Genomic DNA, 18,662 nt, shown 5'->3' on the forward strand with positions numbered 1-18,662 from the left:
CCACTTCAATACATAATTTCCCTGATATGATTCTCAGCGGGAATGCTTGCTTTAAGCTTCTATCAAATGTCTGCTGAATAATATACAGGCTTAAAAGGAGAAAGGTCTGTAGCTACCCAGATGCATCCTACAGAATTTCTTATCCCATTCATCCTTTCTTTTCTCCTTTGTTCCAGCCATTGGAGAAGGAGCAATAATTAAAATTCAGTCTTACTGTACCAGTTCATGTGTATTACTGCCTGTAAGAGCAGAATTGTGTTTACTGTATGACACATGGTACATTGTTTCTTTGTTTTGCAGGTGTTCAGTTTTTCTTTTTGCACAAATAGTAATTCAGGGGTGAAAAAGCACTGCATAATCTGAACTCCAGAGAATCAGAACAGAAAACTTCAAAAGTTTGCTTTTATGACACTCCCTGAACTTTGATACTTAAGCTATTTAGGCAAAATTGTATTAAAATATTGTCTTCTGTTTTTTTAGATTAGTACCACAATTTAGGAATTTTACATTAAGATTAACTTGGTGCAAAGGTTTAGAAGTGTAATACCTGACAAACTGACGTTTCAGAGTCACACATAGTGCTGTGTCCATGACACTGACATACAGCACAGGTGCCTAAGGTCTGAGCAGGTGTCCTTCCCGCAGGTGGAGAGGGAAGCCTATAAAATCCTGGAGAGCATGACTGCAATAAAAAAGATGTGGAAGAAAACAGATCATTACAGAGTGGATTGTGTGTGGGGAGCATTGCAAGATCATCTTTCCAATCACCAGTTTTACAAGTTGTGAAAAGAATCTGACAGGCTTCCAGCTGTGTTACAAACAATACACAGTACTTTACAGATAACAAGAGCCAGTCCTAATTGGAAACATGGCTGAAAAATCCCTGGAGCACTCTATTGGCATCAGGCTTTTACACTAAGCTTGAGAGATCTTTCATTCAGATGCAGAACACTTTTCTGTTCTCACTGTGCATCAAGCATCATTCCTTTCATTACTTAAGAAAAGAGTTTGTTTTCAAAATAATTTTTTTTGCATGGACTGTGGAGAGCAAGCATGATGATTCTGTTTCCTTCATCCCTGCTATGTTTTTCAGGTTCGACAAGCAGTATCTGCCTACACACTACCTCATGGATAACAAGCAAAAGCCGAATAATAAACAAGAAAATGGCAGCATGGCTGCATTATTTATAGCTATATAATTTAAACACCATAAAAGTACAGAATTCAAAATGTTAAAGGTTTTCCATGTCTTGAGCCTATCAGCCCCAAACCAAGTTTATCCATCACTAAGTCTCCTCTACCGCAGCTTGGCAATAAAATTCCAAGAATAACTCAAGAAATGCTAGCATAGCTGACACTTGTAAAATCAAACACTTAGTCTTTATTTCAGGCTTATTACACAGTGCTGTGGAAGCCCTAACACAGCTCTCGGGAAACACACAGCTATGGCAGCATAAAAACACAAACAGGAACATTTTGACAGCTGAGACCATTAGGGGTAAGAGCCTACTTGTCCCATGTATAAATCCCACCACCTAGTGGTGCCAGGAGCCTGTGAAAGCTGGCTGATGAGGTCATTTCCTACTGGTGACCACAATTTCTGCTTTTTGAAAAGCAGCGGCACACTTTTCACACAGCAATAAAATGGATGCAAAATAAAACAGAAGAGAATCTGGAGTAAGTATTTTTTGTGACCAAAAGTAGGATTCTTTAATGAAGCACTAGCTGACGTGCTAGATTTATTAATATACCACCACTCTGACAGTTTTATAATCATTGCTAAAACCTCCAGGAGTCTAAGTTACGGAAAAAGTATAAACACAATTATTTTCTTTAGAATCACAAAGAAATTAATATTAATTCATTTCTGCTTTTTCCCTTCTATTTTGACTTAGACCACATTAAGTTCTCTGAAGCATAGAAACAGTCTATCTTCTTTTTCATGGTTTGTGAAGAATTCTAACATAGATAAATAATCTCAAATGAAAGCAGTTCTGTTTCTTATTCTTTTTTCCCTCCCTCTCTATCCCCACAAGTGTACTTGTCCAAACAAGGTACAAAACATAGATTTACAAGTTCTGAATGACTTCAGAATCAAATTTTAAATACATGGTACATCCTCAAACACAATTAATATCTGGGGTTTTTTTTCTGATATGCCATTGACAGTCTTACTACCTATTTTGACCGAAGCATTTCAGAGATGAAATAAAACACAGACAAAAGATAAAACACAGACAAAAGATAAAACTATATTTTTAATTGCTAGTTTGGAAGCTTTTCAGAAGCAGCCATTAGGAAAATTCTTACCACTGCTTCTGCAGCCTACAACTAGATGTGGAATAAAAAGGAAAAAAAAAAGGAGGGGGGAATATAAATGTGACTTCTAATAAAAACTGCTGTGCATATAGTTTTCACAATGTTATTATATGGACAAAGCATGCCACAGACACATACACACTAATAACACCTGCTTAAAAAACGCTAGGGTGTCAGATATTTTTTTTCCTGCTAAAATTAAATAAACCTTCACAGAATACACCATAACCTTCACTGAGCACACTAAAAATAAACTAAGTTATGAGTATGTGAAGATCACACAATTAAGAATGAAGTATGAAGGTTGCAATTGAGATATTTATTGAGCCCCTGGTGGGTGTAAATTAAAAACAAGTTCTAATTACATTATCATATAGTTTTCCCCAAAAATCCAATTTGCTACAGTAATTAAAAAAAATCTGTACTTCTAAGCAAATGTTGGAGTCCATTAATTTCTCATGTATTTACACAAGTTCAGGTGTATTCCCTTATTGAAACAGTGAGCAAAAAATACGGTTTCATGCACTTTCAAGCACACCCTTCCTATGAAGTTACTGTTTCTGTTGACTTATTTGCTGCATAACACAACCATGTATAACATCCAAAGTGATTAAAGTTGTCACAGATAACAAGGTTTTCTCTTCCTTTACTTCAATTTTCCTCCCACTGCTAGTTTGGGACAAACCCTTACAAGATCCCACTTAGGATGTTTGAGGCATTTGCAAAATACTCGAGGTGTTTCCTGCTACCACCTCCAATTGCAAGCAGTGAATTTGGAATTGCTTGTGCTGAATAAAAATGAAAACGTGGTATTCTGCACACAGAAAGATTGGCAGTCTCATCATCAAGAGCACAGACAGTCAGAAGTATTAATTTACATTCTGCAGACAATATATTATATCTTAAACAACTCTGGTACCTATCATGAAATCCATTTTACAAAAGCATATACAAGTCAGCTGGTTTGCTAGAACACTTGGGTACTTTTGAAATATGCAACCTTGTATGAAATTATAAGTAAAAAATAAATACAGTGCATGTATAAGGAGCACTCAGGTCACTCAGCTGACCAACACTTTTCTCCTGGTGAGTATTTCACTATTACAAGAGTATTATACCCTTATCTGTTCAAAATGGCTTGTTAGCATCAGTCACACAATTCAGCATCAGTGATGCTATCTCAGTAAACCTCACTTTCCTGTATTTTAAGTATTTGAGTCACTGTCATGGTTTCAGTGGCATATTTGCTTACAGCAATAAAAAAAAGGGCTGAAATTACCTGTGAGAGGAAATAAGTAATTAAATTAAGGGAGAGTTGCTGTCAGTTAAATGAGTTCACACCCAATTACTATTCACACCTTGTCAATGAATGGACCAGAGAAAGCACAAAGACTTTTCCTGGGAGTTAGGTTAGTACTGTACCTCACAGGACAGACCAGAATAACCCAATGGGCAGTCACATTTCTCTATCAAGTGAGCCTGAGGAGCCATCCCGGACACAGGGCCGCCTTCAGCAACTTCCAAAGAGATCTCAGAAATCCTGGAAAAAAGAGCAAACACCTCCAATGAGATTAGTCAAGGACTCGCCCAAACCCACTCACTTCACAGTCAGCTGGCACAGGAGGAAATAGTCTCATTTGGCTGTTTGTAGGATTCTTATCTACAGCAGACAACACTGGTTTTTTGCATCTCCCAAGAAACTACAAATTTAACACCACCTCCGGTCTCATTTTCTAGTTGTAGGCAACTAAATAACTAACTAAATCTCCAGCATGATTCTATCTCTTTTCAGCCAAACTAGTAAAAGTTAACATACAAAAATTCATATCTGGTTTTTCGTTTCTAGGGACTCATTAAGAAATTGATGACTCTCAGGGGTATGGCACTAAAACTGTCCTCTTAATGAGCTTCTAATGAGGCAACTATTTAAAAAATAAAATAAAATCTATCCTAATAATATCCTTGCCTCCCAACCACTCCTAGTCGTTCCAGCATGACCTGCTAAATAGGGCTGATACATCATGGACAAAGACAACAAATATAAAATCTTATGAAATACACTTAATCCTCGTGTATCAGAATGCTTTACTTCTTAAAGTACTTTAAGCTTACTTCTTTATTTTGGGGATTTGTTAGTTTGCTTAAATGAATGCTGTGATCTGGAACACCTATTGCCTCAGAGAAACAAAATGTGCAGAACAGAGTAAATTTTAAAGCTTCAAATATAATGCTAACCTAAGCTAAAATGTCAAAGATTGTCTGACTGGCCAAATAAATGTCAATAATGTGGGCAGAGTCTATTCAGTTGTCTGAGCACAGTGCTAATGGAGAGGAGCTCACAGATCTTCTCACCTCTCCTCATGCTCACAGCCTGTTCAACTTTTCCCAGACCTTGACTCCTGAGGGACTGAGTGGTGCTGTTCTGCTTATTGGCATACAGGTACCAATGTCAGGATGAATGGAGGAAAAGCAAATGCCCAGCACTGAATGAGATGAGAGTTTTGGGACTGAGCTTACAGGACCAGACCCAGATGTCTTTATAACCTTGTGTCAACACAAAAATCCCCAAAGCAATCTACTGACTTAAACCCTATGCTCTCTTCTTACTACCTGAAGAAAGGGGTTCAGTCCAAAAGGGAAACTGAACCAAAAAAAAAAAAAAAACCCAAAAAACCAACAAAAACAAACCACCCAAAAACAAACAAAAAAACCAAAACCAAGCAAACAAAGCCAGGTCAAAACAGAAGACTGAAAACTGAAAATAAAGAGGGCAAAACCATTAGGATCTGACATGTCAATGAAAAGTAACACTAAAATCTCTGTACATTTAATGGGAAAAGAAAATGCAATCTGCCTCTCCATCATTCTCAAAAGTGAGGGCACAGTTGAAAAACTGTTTACTGTCATAAAGCTGTATTTAGATAACAATACACTCTAGGGCCACAAAGCTGCCTATTGTTTGTGTGAAAATGTTACTTAAGGAAGGTCAGGCTTGGCTGACTTTTGGAAACTGTCTATTAGGCAGCAGCCAAACAACTGCCACCTGATCACTGTTGGGAATATTGAAATAATTTGCAGTGAAATTGAAAGCATACTTCAATTCAAGAAATTTATTATCACAGCCCTGTTGCAAAACAAAATCTAATAAAAGCAATGTTTCCATTTAGAGTGTTGAATGTGAAAATGAGGGCAACAAAATGAACAATACAGGAGAAAAATGTTTGGGAAGGGATTCTGAGCAGAAACCTCTAAATCACTAATAATGCTACAGCTTGGAAGCAGAAACAACATTAGCATTGCTACTAAACTGTTTAGCTAACAGAGTGCTAACACCAGAATGAAGCTATTTTTATGTTCTCAATTGCTGCTGCTACTTTGACTTTATTTTAAAGTGTTTTTCCTGTAGTTTATCACTTACCTGCAGCTTTTAAACTTTGCAATTGAAATTAAAGCACTATTAAAACCTAAAAAAAGCCCATAAAAATACTTCACATATATCCTTTCCCCCTCCCATCCACAGATTCTTTAGCTTTATATATCTTTTTCTACTAGGCTCAGTCAAGTGGAAAGAGAAGCTTTACTAGTTTAGAAAAGGGCCCTTATGCGGAAAGCACAACACATTTTATTTAAGCAAATGTTTTATTGTCAGTTAATTCAAACATATGTTTAAATTTGAGTACAAATATTGTTCTTTAGAGGCTCTCAGCTTATTTTTAATAAAAGCCTTCAAGTCTTTATGCAAGGTAATATTCCACTAACCTTTAAAAACATTTTTGGGGATTTATATTTTATTCTTACTCAAAATTTCCACTGAAATCATTCAAGGCGCTAACTTGAAAAAAATAATAATGTATTCCTGCTATATTCTACCTAAAGTCTCAGATGCCATGTGACTAATGTTTACTTTGTAACTAGACAGATCATAAAAATCCATTGTAACATAACCTCCTCCAAAATCAAATGCAGAATTATATGCAAGGTTATGACTTCAGATGGAGAGTTACCAGAAAGACCAGATGAACTGTTTGCTAAGCTCTGCTGTCATAAAACGCCACATTCTGAAATGCCATGCTGTAAAAATATATTCTGGTTCTTTAAGTGGCATCTTGCAAACCTGCCTTGGAACTGAAAAGTCCTCCCCTGCTCCCACTGCCTCATGACTGGGCAGCCTTGATAAAATGCTGGTGCAGTGCAGGCCCAGTGCAGGCACAGGAGCCACACACACCTCAGAACAAAATCGGTTTTGCTAATGTTTCAAAATAACTTTCCTTTTGATGCTCCAGCTGAGATAGTACTCAGTTTTTGCTTCCACAACTGAATTAAGATCTGTACTGCTTAGGGAGAATGGAGAAACATACATGGAACATGAACATGTTTCTCAAATTTTCCACATTGCATTGGGGTTACCTTCATAACTCTTTTCCTGGGAATCCCCTTGCTTGTAATACAATATCCTAAATGGACTATGCCAAAAATAAAAAAGACCAATGATAAACACCTATGGCATCTGTTACTAATATTTAGCATCCAGCCAGTGCAAGCTACATGAATACTTTTCTGTAAATTACATACTTTAAAGAGAAATGATAGCAGCAACAATGACAATGTTTTCTGTCACACAGTGCTGTGAAGTCCCTTGGAATCTGCCCCTACTATTCACCTTCAAACTCCAAAGGCCTTCAAACTCTTAAAAACCTATTTGTACCTTAGAAACCTAGAAACAATTTTAACTTATTATTTCTATGACAGAATCAGCAGAAGGACTTCTGGAGACTTTTGGAGTTTATCTCTGCTAATTACCATCCCCTTGCCAATAAATTTTGATTGCGAGGGATATTGTGTATTAATTATTAAAAACTTTGTGCAATAGTCTATGTAAGTTATTCTAGAACATCTCTACCCCCAGCAGTTTATCTTTCATTTCTAATATGGATCTTTCCTGCTGATCTTTAAATTCATGTTTGTTTTTGATTTACCCACCATAGCAACAGAGAACTCATTCTTTCCTTTTTCTCTGTGACAACATTTTAAGCACCTTAAAGCAATATTTAGTTTCTAAACATATCTAGTTCTTTGTATCTTCTTTCACGTGTCATATTTTCTAGCCTGCAATGATGGTCACTGATATCCTCCAAGCACTTTAAGAAGTATTTTCGTAAATTCTATTAACCAGAACTTCACACTTAGGCTTCACTAGTGCTGGGTGGAAACAAAAGAGGTTGTTTTTTTCACTTTGCAGGCCATATCTGTTTATACATCTAGATAGAGAATCAGCATTTCTCAACAACAATATTGTTACCGAATCATGTTCACCTTGTGATATGCTGTAAACAACAAGACTCCTCTTTGAAGAATAGACAACCAAGCAGTTGTTCCTTGTTTGTTCAATTGACTGCTACTTTCACTATAAATCTTACAGCTGGCCTTTAGACTGAAGAGATTTTTGTAATGTTCCTATCATGTTGCTGCCTGATTTTCACTTCAAATTTAGTGTTATCTTATTTCCTTGCATAACTGATTCATTAATAGATTGAACAGAAGATGCTGAATATGACCCTAATATATTTAATTTCCCACTTTCAGGAGAAAATTCCCTCATGTGCTAACATCTATATTTATTACATCTACATTATAATTACAGCATCATGCTTTCATAAAGTGGACCTTTATTCAAAAAATGCATCAGGTTTGTTTCATAATGTGTGTGCCTACATGTGTTTTCTGTTCTAGAATCCTGAAAATATAGATTCTGCTTGCCTAGTGTGATATAAATCTTCTAGTGCATAAAACTTCCCTCTTCTCTATCTTGAGCTATGCCAAACACAAATTCCGTCTGCTCCTTCTTCTCAGCAATGGCTCAGAGCTGGTGCCATAGATAGAAATTCTGTTGGAAGTAACTGGGAGGTCTATGGGATTATCTGACTACTGCACCATTTCAGATGACTGCATGAAAGAGTTACCTGCTCTGCCTCATGATATTGCCATGAGTCGCCTTGATGAGAATGTAATGAACGTCATACAACACGTTCATGAAATCTTCCCGGGATACAGTTCTACTTGGTCTTGAGTCATCTCCATAAGGTTTCCAGGTGAAATCTCCCTGAGATATTGTCCTGTTGAGACCTGGGTTACCATGATAATATTCCCAAGGCCCAGGGTTTCTGCCTCTTTGGTCATCACCATAATATTCCCATTCATGCTGAAAGACAGAAATACAAAAGACAGATTATTAACAATATTCAAAAGACCCATGTGCTTAAGTTTTGGGCTAAAAAAGCAGATGGAAGTGTTACCTCTGTCATCTCTATCTCATGCCTTGTCAGCTGGCCAATCAGAGGGGCAGCCATATGCCGGACAATAATTCTCGTATTTGTGGGAGGCCCACCTCTTATGATGACTTGTGGGGAGTAAGTAGTAAAACCTGTTTCTTCTCGTGCTTCAAAGTAGATGGCATATTTCAGTTTCCCTCCATAAGCGGTCAGCTAGCAAAGCACAGAAAGAAATCTCAATTTCAGTTAGCTAAAAATAAATTCCTGGGAAGGAGCTAGATGTGCTCTGCACCTATGTGCAGCCTGATGAATGCATGCGTGGTAGAAAATAGCAATTTGTACTTGTGGAACTATCTGGGGACAAGGACTGTGTTCAAAAACACTCATCCACAATTTGTTATTATATTACACTAAAACCAGTATGTTATCTATTTCCTCATATGTGCCTTGGTGCTCCACCAAACCAAGAAATATCAAAAGTGCAAAATAAATTGTCACAGAGGTGCATAACAATATCCAAAATGATGGTTCTTTCAATCATTTTCTCCCATGTAGTCTACAAATATCACATATCTTTTGCTTAAAAGTGAGAGAAACAAAAAATTGCAAGAGTGTTATATTAAATTTGTGTAGCTTAATTTTTCAAATAACATTTTTATGAGAAAATTTATCCTGTGGAAAAATAGAACATAGATATTTACAGATATTAACACGTAAAATACTGTTTGTATTACTTATGAATTTCCATAGTAACAGAGCAAATAATTTTTAATAATGGAATAGCATTTACTTTCTTTTGAAGTACCTTCTACTGTGTGAAGACATGCTTATTGGAAAGAAAAAAAGGCACTGTAAAATAATAAAATAAGATTAAAAGGAAAAAAAAGCCACATGAGTATTCAGTGGAGTTTTAGGTTTACCTTTCGTCCCTCAAACTGCTCTGGAAGTCTCCAGTAAACAGGTTCTGCCTGAAGATCCTGCATCACCTGTTCTATATTTGCTACTATTTCAGGAGGCTGGAATGCAATCCCTGAAAGAGTGCTACGCTGAAGCTTTTCATCCACCAGTGGCAGAATCATTTGCTCTGGCTTCAAGGTCACCTATGCATATTTGAAAAAATGGAGAAGAAAATTAACTCTGTTTTTCCCCATGAAGTGTTAGTCTTTAAATTCTAGCTCTTTAAAATATTACTTCTAGGTAATTTCATTTCACATCATGAGCAATTTGTCACAAAGCAGTCTTGCTACTCCTTCAGGTATGAACAGTGCTAATAATGACTTTCCCCTTGAGCCTTTCGCACCTTGTCCTCGTGTTAACAAAGAATGTAGCAGCACTGGTTAAAATACTTTAATCAGCAAGTGATTCCATGAATTTTATAGAAGTGATTTTCATAGTGCTATTTTAGTCCCAGGCCTCTTTTGTTCAGATTGTGAGAAATGTTACCTTACAAAGAAGCACTTTCTCACCACTTATAGATCACTGGAGCTGTAAAACACAGTGTCCGATGCCTTGATACTTCTCTGCAATATTCAAGCTAAATGTTCTCCAGGCAATTTGCAGAGAGTAAAGCTTCAGTGAAGGTTTCTGTAACTCTAAATTCAGCTTTATTAAAAAAAATACAAGGATGCCACTTATGTGCTTGTAATTTTCTTAGACTAGTTGACAAAGTCTCATTAGCATTATACTGAAATCGTTATTTTGATCAAAAACTGTAGTAAGAGTCTTAGTAATTCTGTGCCAATGGAAGGATCTCAGCGAATGTGAGATCCTTGAACAGATGCAAAAGGCTGGTATCAATATTGCTTTCTCCCAAAGAGTGAGGAAGACAAAGAAAACAAATACAGGTAACAGTGACACTGTCAACAAATTGGTGACGAGACAGGAGTCAGGTAATGAGGAATCAACCAAACCCTGCACTGTACTTTCAGTATCCTGGTATTTCCATTTATAGCAGGTCTATGGACTGATGAGACATGGAAGGACACCTAATATTGCCAGTCCTAAGTGAGATTTAGTGATTTTGTATCACAGCTGTATTTTACTGTTTAATACTTTAGATTCAAAGAAAAGGGTCAACACATTTGAATTTCAGGTCATTCATCAGCCATGCCTTATTGTCATATAAACCAGGATTTACTTGTTTAAACAAATCTAATGCCATTTGAAGCACCTGAGAGTACCCAAAATAGCCACTAGCAGCTGGCAAAACAGAGTCTCACCTATTTTTCAGTGCTGTATCAATTCTGAAATAGATGAGAGTAACAAATACTACATATGACATGGACATACACTTTTTTAGATATCAGCATAAATACAAAAGGAAATTAATCAAGAGAAACAAAATAATCAGGAGGTTTAAATTTTTTCTGCTTTGTGCTGCCACAAAGGTCAAAGCACAATTATCCAGAACTGTTGCTGTTATGGAACTTGATTAAATTTTACAAATTGTCAGCCTTCTACAGCCTTTCATCTTCAGTCTAGCAGCATATGATGGGCAAAACTGAAATAATGAGAAAAACTGGGTCAGATCATAATAAATCACTTCATCCACAGGGAAGGGAAAGAGGTGCTACGGGATTGAACAGTGAAGGGGAGAATAAGTGCTATCCATATAACATTAAACAAGAGAGATTAACTTGATTTCAGCCTAAAGTATCCTTATCTAACTGATGCTCGTACATGACTAGTCTGGGGCTTTGGCTGATTTGCATTAGGCAGACATTCCTTCTATGGTTGGCATCCTTTCAAGCAGGGATATGACTGCCCATACATGGGGAAAGAATGAATATTTTTCCTTTAGAAATCTCTCCTCCAGAACGCAACAGAGGAGCTGGCATGGCAGCTGTCTCAATGTGTATTTTGTGTTTGTTGTACAGATAAATGGAGACATCCAGTCTGCCTTATTTATCAGTCCAGCATAGGTCTCAAGGCCCTCTTCCACAAACAGGTGTAGAGCTCTTTGTTTGCTCTGATGGATAATACGTCTCTGTGCTTGAATTTAAATACAGCTTCAATAAGCTCTTTTTAAAAAATGAAAGAAAACCCCACCAAAACAACAAAGCCAACAGGGAAAATCAACAGATTAACTGAACTATGGGAAATTTATGGTGGACAAGAAGCACCTGTGACCCTTGAATACACCTGGGTAAACTGTGTATCACGTACCAGGGATTATGTTGCAATGCATTAGACTGCATAATTTCCCCACATGACCAGCTTGCCCTTTCTTGGGGTTTAATAGCTTTTCATTGGCTGGATGTCAGCTATCCTATCACTCATTTCCTATCTACTTATTTTCTTTTAATGTCTTGACCCTGATTGTCTAATGGAACATACCGCTCTCACCGCTCCTCAAAGCATGAAGAGGAAAGCGACTGCTTAAATGTTTGGCCATTTTCTAGCTACCTCTCAGAGCCTGACTAAAAGGTGCCAGCAGGAAACAACATTATCGCATTACATGGCTCAGCAGTTTCCTACTCACCCACACGCGGCTCAGCCCCCTTGCCTCGCTGCACTGCGCAGTCAGGCCAAAGCAATAGCAACTGCTGCAGCCAAGTGGGTTTCTGGCAGAGAGACCAAATGTACCAGACTTGCACCTGTCACAGTGGACACCTTCCACGTTAACCTGGAAGAGAGAGAGAGAGAGTATTTTTAAAAGGGAAAAAATAATCATGTTTTATTTCAAGGTAGCGATAGAAACAGAAAATCCTACTGTAATGATAATAACAGGGTGCAGCAAGAAATAATAATAAGCTTTAGGAAATATTCAAGGAGCTCTCCAGGTTCTTATCACGTGTGTATGCAAACATATGTAATTAATGTAATTAAGGCATTTGCATTTGTATCCACTGAGTAGCTATGAGCAATAGCTGCTGGCTTCACACTGAAAGTTGTAAGCACAGAAAAATTAAATGGCACTTTGGGCATGACATGCTCAATAACTGATTGATAAGATAAGAAAAATAAGTTGTTCTGAAATTGCCCATGTTAATCAAGCCTTCTGTTTAATAGGAATTAGCATTGACATGTTCAGATATTTAAGGTACAGCACTAAATGTTCTTGCTGAGAAACGTATTTTAATGGAAATTCTGAAGAGAAAAGCTTTCCCTTTTTCATGATTGTTTTCCACATCATTGAACAGTATTAACAAGGCTGAAATGTTTCACTGTTGTAATGTCAAGGCTTTTATTTTCATTTTTCAATTAGTCCAAATAAAAAGCTATTCCAGATAGGGCAGATACACAATAATTTATGCAGAGCCTTTTAAAACCATTTTCATACTGAGACCAAGGTATTAAAAAGAAAAATAGTCACCAATATGAAAACACTCGGTTGGCTTTTCCTCCCCACACACCCTTTCTGTTCTCTTGATACTAGTGTGAAGAAGCCAATTAAAAAAAAAAACCAAAAAAACAAAAAAAACAGCTTTCCAAAGCTTATACAAGAAACCAACATTATCCCTCAGGATTTACCAGTTTTAACCCTCATTTCCACATGTTCTATCAAGAAATGTGTGCACACTGTATTTAGCTTAGATTTTGCTGCTTTTTGTCAGGGTTTACAATGAGGTTCCTGAGCCTTTGAGAGCTCATTTCAGCAGCTGTAACAGCAGGTTTAAATGGGATCTATTATCATTTTATAAAAATCTAGTTTCTTCAATATACAACTCTTTCAATAAAAGTTACACAAAAGATTAACCAACCCTAGATTTAAATTTAACCTTAGGTTAAAATTCTGGGGGGAAAAATGCTTACTTAATTCAGTGTTATTTGTCCATTTTCTCTCATAAATAGCGATTTCTATTTGCTTTGAATTTTTTTTCATGTCACTTGCACTTCTTTATCATTAATCACCACCTAAAGATACACTGTTTATTTGCACTCAGAGAAACAGAAGCAACTATGTTATTAGCCTTGAAAGAATCAACAAAGAAATGTAAAATGCTGTGAACCCCCACATTTTCTACTTAGTGCTTACAAGAACCACAAGAAAAACTACAACCCAGCGAAGTTGTGGAATGTCCTTTTCTGGAGATAGCAGTCTGGACACAGCCCTGAGTCACATGCTCGAGGGGACCCTGCTTGAGCAGGGGAGTTGGACTAGATGAGCTCCAGTGACCCCTTCCCACCTGACCAATTCTGTGACTTGCTGGACCTAATCCAGAAATGGGGCACTGAGTTGGTTAGAGGGGCTGCTGCTTATCCTGGATCAAGAGAGGCTGAAAGAACTGAGGTACTTCCATTTCTGCATTTCAGAGGCTGGCACAGGGCAAATAGCACTGAGTTTTATTCAGGCAGTCCATGTGGTCAACCCACTTCCATTTTCTTACGGTGTCATCATCAAATGAATCAGTACTTGTGAAATAGAACATAATGTTTTCTGTTCAAATATAACAGAAAAATGGGAGGGTGGTCAAGCAGTTTGGACAAAGAGGCTGTGAAATCTCTCCCCATGCTTGGAAGTACTGCCTCAGCAGTGTCTTTCAGATAAGGTGCTGGACTAGATGACCTCCATAGGTCACTTCCAACCTAATTTGTTCTACAGTTCTGTGTCTTGAAACTCAGAATTAAGTGACTGTTGCCCATTTAACAAAATAATTACCTGGCTATTCAATTATTTGAATTCGTCCTTCCATTTTACTATCTCATTGTGTCAATACAGACCTAAAGAAGAAGAATGAATCTAAATCCAGAAAGAATCTCTAGGGGTCACTTTTAAAAACCTCCCCCTAGAAGTACAACTATCACCAATACTAGGTCACATTACCCATGCCTCTTTCTAGCCAGTTCTTGAAAATCTCCTAGAATTGGCATTTCACATGTTTCTGTATAATGTGTACCACTACAGCATAATACTCTTTTTTTTTTTTCCTCATGTCCAACACAAAATTCCCAAGCTCCCTTTGGCAGATGTTGTTCCTTGTTACATCTTCTGCCATCATCAGAAAGGACTTTATTCCATCAACTACTCTTTGGAGTGGTTGTAATTGCATTTCCTCTTATTAGCCTCTTTTTTGGCCTCTAAGAGAGAGCCCAGCTCTCTCAGTACATCCCCACAGATCATCTGCTGTGAGACTCTTCTCTGGATGCTCTTCAATTTCTCAACAACACTTTCAAATCAAGCTCTAAAACTGGACATCATTTCCAAATGCAGTCTTACCAGCACCAACTATAGTAAAAGTAGAGCACTGAGTAGATAAAGCCTTTCCCCTGCTTACCATGCTCTTTGTGATGTCCTTCCTTGCAGCTGCATTGGCCACTGTGCTCACTGCATCCAGATCAGTGGGCAGTTTGCCTTATTTACCATGAGACTGTACGGTTGGTTTATATTGTGTTTTCCAGCAGGATTGCCACTCAGGCTTCTTCCTTTCAAACTGTACTGTGGATTCAGTTTCCTGAGGTCATTCCACTCCAATTAACGACCTTTCTATTTTCCCAGTCATCAGGCTTTTCAAGAACTCTCTAGACAGTAATTCTACCGTTCAGCATGTCAACCTCAACCTTGTCCAAGTCAGCAGTATTCTCAAATGTGCTGATCATGAATTCTGTCATCTGTGTCGCTGAGGAAGGTATTGGCTCTGGGATAATCTGCTTGCTGGCTACCAACTGCATATCAAACCACCAATTAGTGCCCTGTAAGCTCAGCAATCCAGCCAACTCTCAAACAACCTAAGTGTGCTGTTCTACCAAGCACAATTCCAAATAAGAATGTTGCAGATGACGATGCCAAAAGTCTTTGCTTTAATGATCCTGAATTGCATGAAGTCTACTCTGAACAGATACTATTGCAGTGAATTCTCCTCATGAAATGATGAATATTAACTCCATTTAAGTCAATGTACTTTGAATTAGCACTGTGGCATACTGTGGTTTCTGATGCGTTTGCTTTTATTGTGCCCAGAATCTGAACAAGAATTGTATTGTGGGGATGAACTGGCAACAGTTCTGTAAGAATAGACAGAAATAGAAATTGAGGAAAAAGAGGATGCTAAGGATCTTCCTAGGAGGATGCTATACTGGCAAGTGTCAGTATGTGGAAAAGCAACTGATAAACCCTGAAGTGTTTCTTTACGTTGGACTCCCACATCAGTTTGCAAATGCACTATGAAAACCAAGGAGATTGTTCTGCATGTACTGTTTGAACAAGTAAGGGCAAGTGCCAATTAAATCTGAAATAAATTTCTCAGCAGTTATAAGATGAGTTTACAACCTTCATTCTCTTACCTTGCAGCTGCATTGGCCAGAATGATCAACACATGAGCACCTCCCCTCTGCATCACAGCTCTGTGGATCTGTCCCAGCCAGGAAGCACTGACAAGCCACACAATGGGGATAATTCCAGTAGCCCAACCTGCACTCAGTGCACTTCTCCCCAGAGAATTCAGGGCGGCAGAAGCAACAGCCTGTATTTAAGTCACACTGAGAACTTAGGGCTCCAATGAGGCTGCACTCACAGGGCTGAAAAGGAGAGAAACAAGGCAATTGTAATTGTGCTTCTGAAAAAAACAAAACCAAAACCCAACCAAAAAGCAACTCACCTCTTTTAAGTATCTATAAATAAAATACAGCAGTGAATATCCACTGTCTAAAAATAACATATTTAAATTATAAGGCCAGTAATGTATTTTTATTCAACATGAGTCAAGCATTTACACTAAATACATTCACAACACTGGTGGGATTGTTTTCTATAGATATTACTGTATATAAGTTAGGCATCAAAAAGAAATAAACCCAAAAGGGTCAAGGATATTGGAATACTTTGTGGACAAAATTAACTCAGAAACTACAAGCACTCTCTAAGAAGTATTTTGTATGTAAATTCTCTGCAGGCATGCTCAGAACACTTTCCTAAAACTGGAACTCCTCCGGAGCAATGGGTTCAGTGGTTCCCAAGGAATCTAGTTCAATGTCTATTACTCATCTGTCAGACAGGTAACTATCCTCTTTCTACAAACAAGACTCCTAGATGACCGTAATTTACACAGTAAGGGCTAGAGATTTAGTCATGTGAAATATCTGGAAGTAAACTTCCTCGCAGAATAAGACTTGCACAGGCAAGTGAGGATAGAAATAGGTGACTTTCCAGGGTGTCTAGAAATTGATTACAAAAGTAGCAGGGAAAACTGCAGATTTCCAAAGAACAGAAGAATCCCTCAGTGCTATTACTGTGGTAGCACTGCACAGTTAATACAAGACATTGGCTGTAATCACTGATGTGACCAGAATATTATATGGAGAAGTTCAGCTTACAGCAAAAAACTCAGTACCAGCAGTACAGGTTACCACAGTAACTGACATGGATAGACTTGCTAAAATTACAGACACGAAGCTGAAAAAACAGAGGAAGAAAATGTGGATTCAGTTTCTAAGCAAAACTGTTTATTACATGACTGCTTAGACCGCCTTTCCTCTGATCTGAAAACACCACTTATAAAGAAGGTGAATATATACAGGAGATATACAGTCTGCAAGATGACTACCTAGCCTAAAAAAATAAAACTTTCTGACAGAAAGAACTTTATTCCACAAGACGCATTTGAACACAAAGCTGAGAAAGCACATTGTTCACCATTGTCTGAAGTATCTTGGTCTGCAATATCAAAACCTAAATTACAATCAGATGCTATGTGTGGTTTATGCAGTTTTCTACAATGCTCTCTATGTCAGACTTACAACAGCCTTGGATTAGAAATCTTTTATAAAGACTGTAAAGCAGGAGATTCACATCTCACTTTGCAGAAATTAGCAGCAACATACTGAAAGAGATGTGGGCTGATAGATCATCATTAATTTAGATGGTGCCATGGAACTGTCATACTAATGTGCTCACATAAAAGACAATCAGAGAATATACTCCAGAGCTCAAACAGAGGTCTTCAACCTCATTAGGCTGGTTTCAGAAGCCAAGAGTCTATATCACAGCAGCACTGCAGAGGTTTCACAGGAGTTTTACATACATACAAAAAAGAAATCATTCTTGTCAATTGCTTTGCAGCCTGAGCTACATGACTAACAGCCTTTTAAGAACAAGTATTAATGGTGTATGACTATGCTCCAAAAAGATATCATTTTCTGGAGTAATTGTAGCAGTACTATTAAATCCCTTATCATCAATGAGCACACCAGGGAGGAAGAAGGCATTTGAACTTTCCATGATGTCCACTGTCACCAGTTTTCAACCTTAACTGAACACTGTGCCACTAAACTCAAGGTCATTAACAACAGCTTTCACAGCCTCCTTGTTATTCTATCATTGTTTTCCTATTTCTTCTCTCTTCTCTTCAGATATTTTAACTCTGTGTCAATTATTGGAACAAGAAGGATTTAAAGGCTAATGTTAAGGTTTATTTTCCCTTTAAGAACAGGGGAATAAAGTGCAATTTACAACTAAGGTGGATGTTTCTTTTCTTTTCTCCTTGCTGTCTTTTATGCACAAATTGAAACCTTCCTCAAGCAAACTTTGAGTACAAATTCCCAGTGGTGTCACCATTAAGGCCAAAGAAAATTTGTTCCCCAAAAGCACTGCTGATTATCTATAAATACACATCTACATACCTCATTCAATACTCCGGTAATCTCAATCATGTAAAACCCAGCTATAATAAAATAAAATCAGGCTCAAGCAGGACCCTGACTCAGTGTGACAGCAGAACCAACAGGGTGTTTTGTGTTACAGGCTGCATACCTGAGACAGAGGATCTGTAGTGTAGCAGCAGTAACAAATTGCCAACATTTACACCAGTCTTGCACTAAAACTTGCAATATGGAGATGAACCACAATTTACAAGCCAAAAACTGTGTTCCAGCTATAAATTACTGTGAAAGAGACAACACACATAGAGAAAATAGAAATCCACTCACCTTGCAGCCACTGACAATGTTATGGCCCCAGTGATTTGGTGCACATTTGTCACACATCTCTCCAACAGTATTGGGAGGGCAGATACAGCGTCCACTGACGGGATCACAGTTATTGCCAAAACGTGAACACTCGCAGGCTTCATGGGAGACAGAAGAAAATAAAGCAGAGGAAAAGTTATCCCTTTATGTGACACCTGGAGAGCAGGCCCT

At 37.8% G+C, this 18,662-nt stretch overlaps 1 protein-coding gene across 1 annotated transcript in view; it reads right to left on the reverse strand.

The window, feature by feature from the left end:
- LAMA2 (laminin subunit alpha 2) overlaps positions 1-18,662 on the reverse strand; it is a 251,425-nt gene that overhangs the window by 93,004 nt on the left and 139,759 nt on the right. Inside the window, exons 22-29 of the mRNA XM_058019923.1 lie at positions 18,453-18,589; positions 15,813-16,046; positions 12,070-12,213; positions 9,509-9,688; positions 8,613-8,801; positions 8,280-8,518; positions 3,742-3,859; positions 548-682 (exon numbers count right to left, since the gene is read on the reverse strand). Coding sequence (XP_057875906.1) covers positions 548-682; positions 3,742-3,859; positions 8,280-8,518; positions 8,613-8,801; positions 9,509-9,688; positions 12,070-12,213; positions 15,813-16,046; positions 18,453-18,589 — 1,376 coding nt within the window. The remainder of the gene's footprint in view (positions 1-547; positions 683-3,741; positions 3,860-8,279; positions 8,519-8,612; positions 8,802-9,508; positions 9,689-12,069; positions 12,214-15,812; positions 16,047-18,452; positions 18,590-18,662) is intronic.

Source organism: Melospiza georgiana, chromosome 3 (genome assembly GCF_028018845.1).
Source record: "Melospiza georgiana isolate bMelGeo1 chromosome 3, bMelGeo1.pri, whole genome shotgun sequence".
Lineage (NCBI taxonomy): Eukaryota > Metazoa > Chordata > Aves > Passeriformes > Passerellidae > Melospiza > Melospiza georgiana.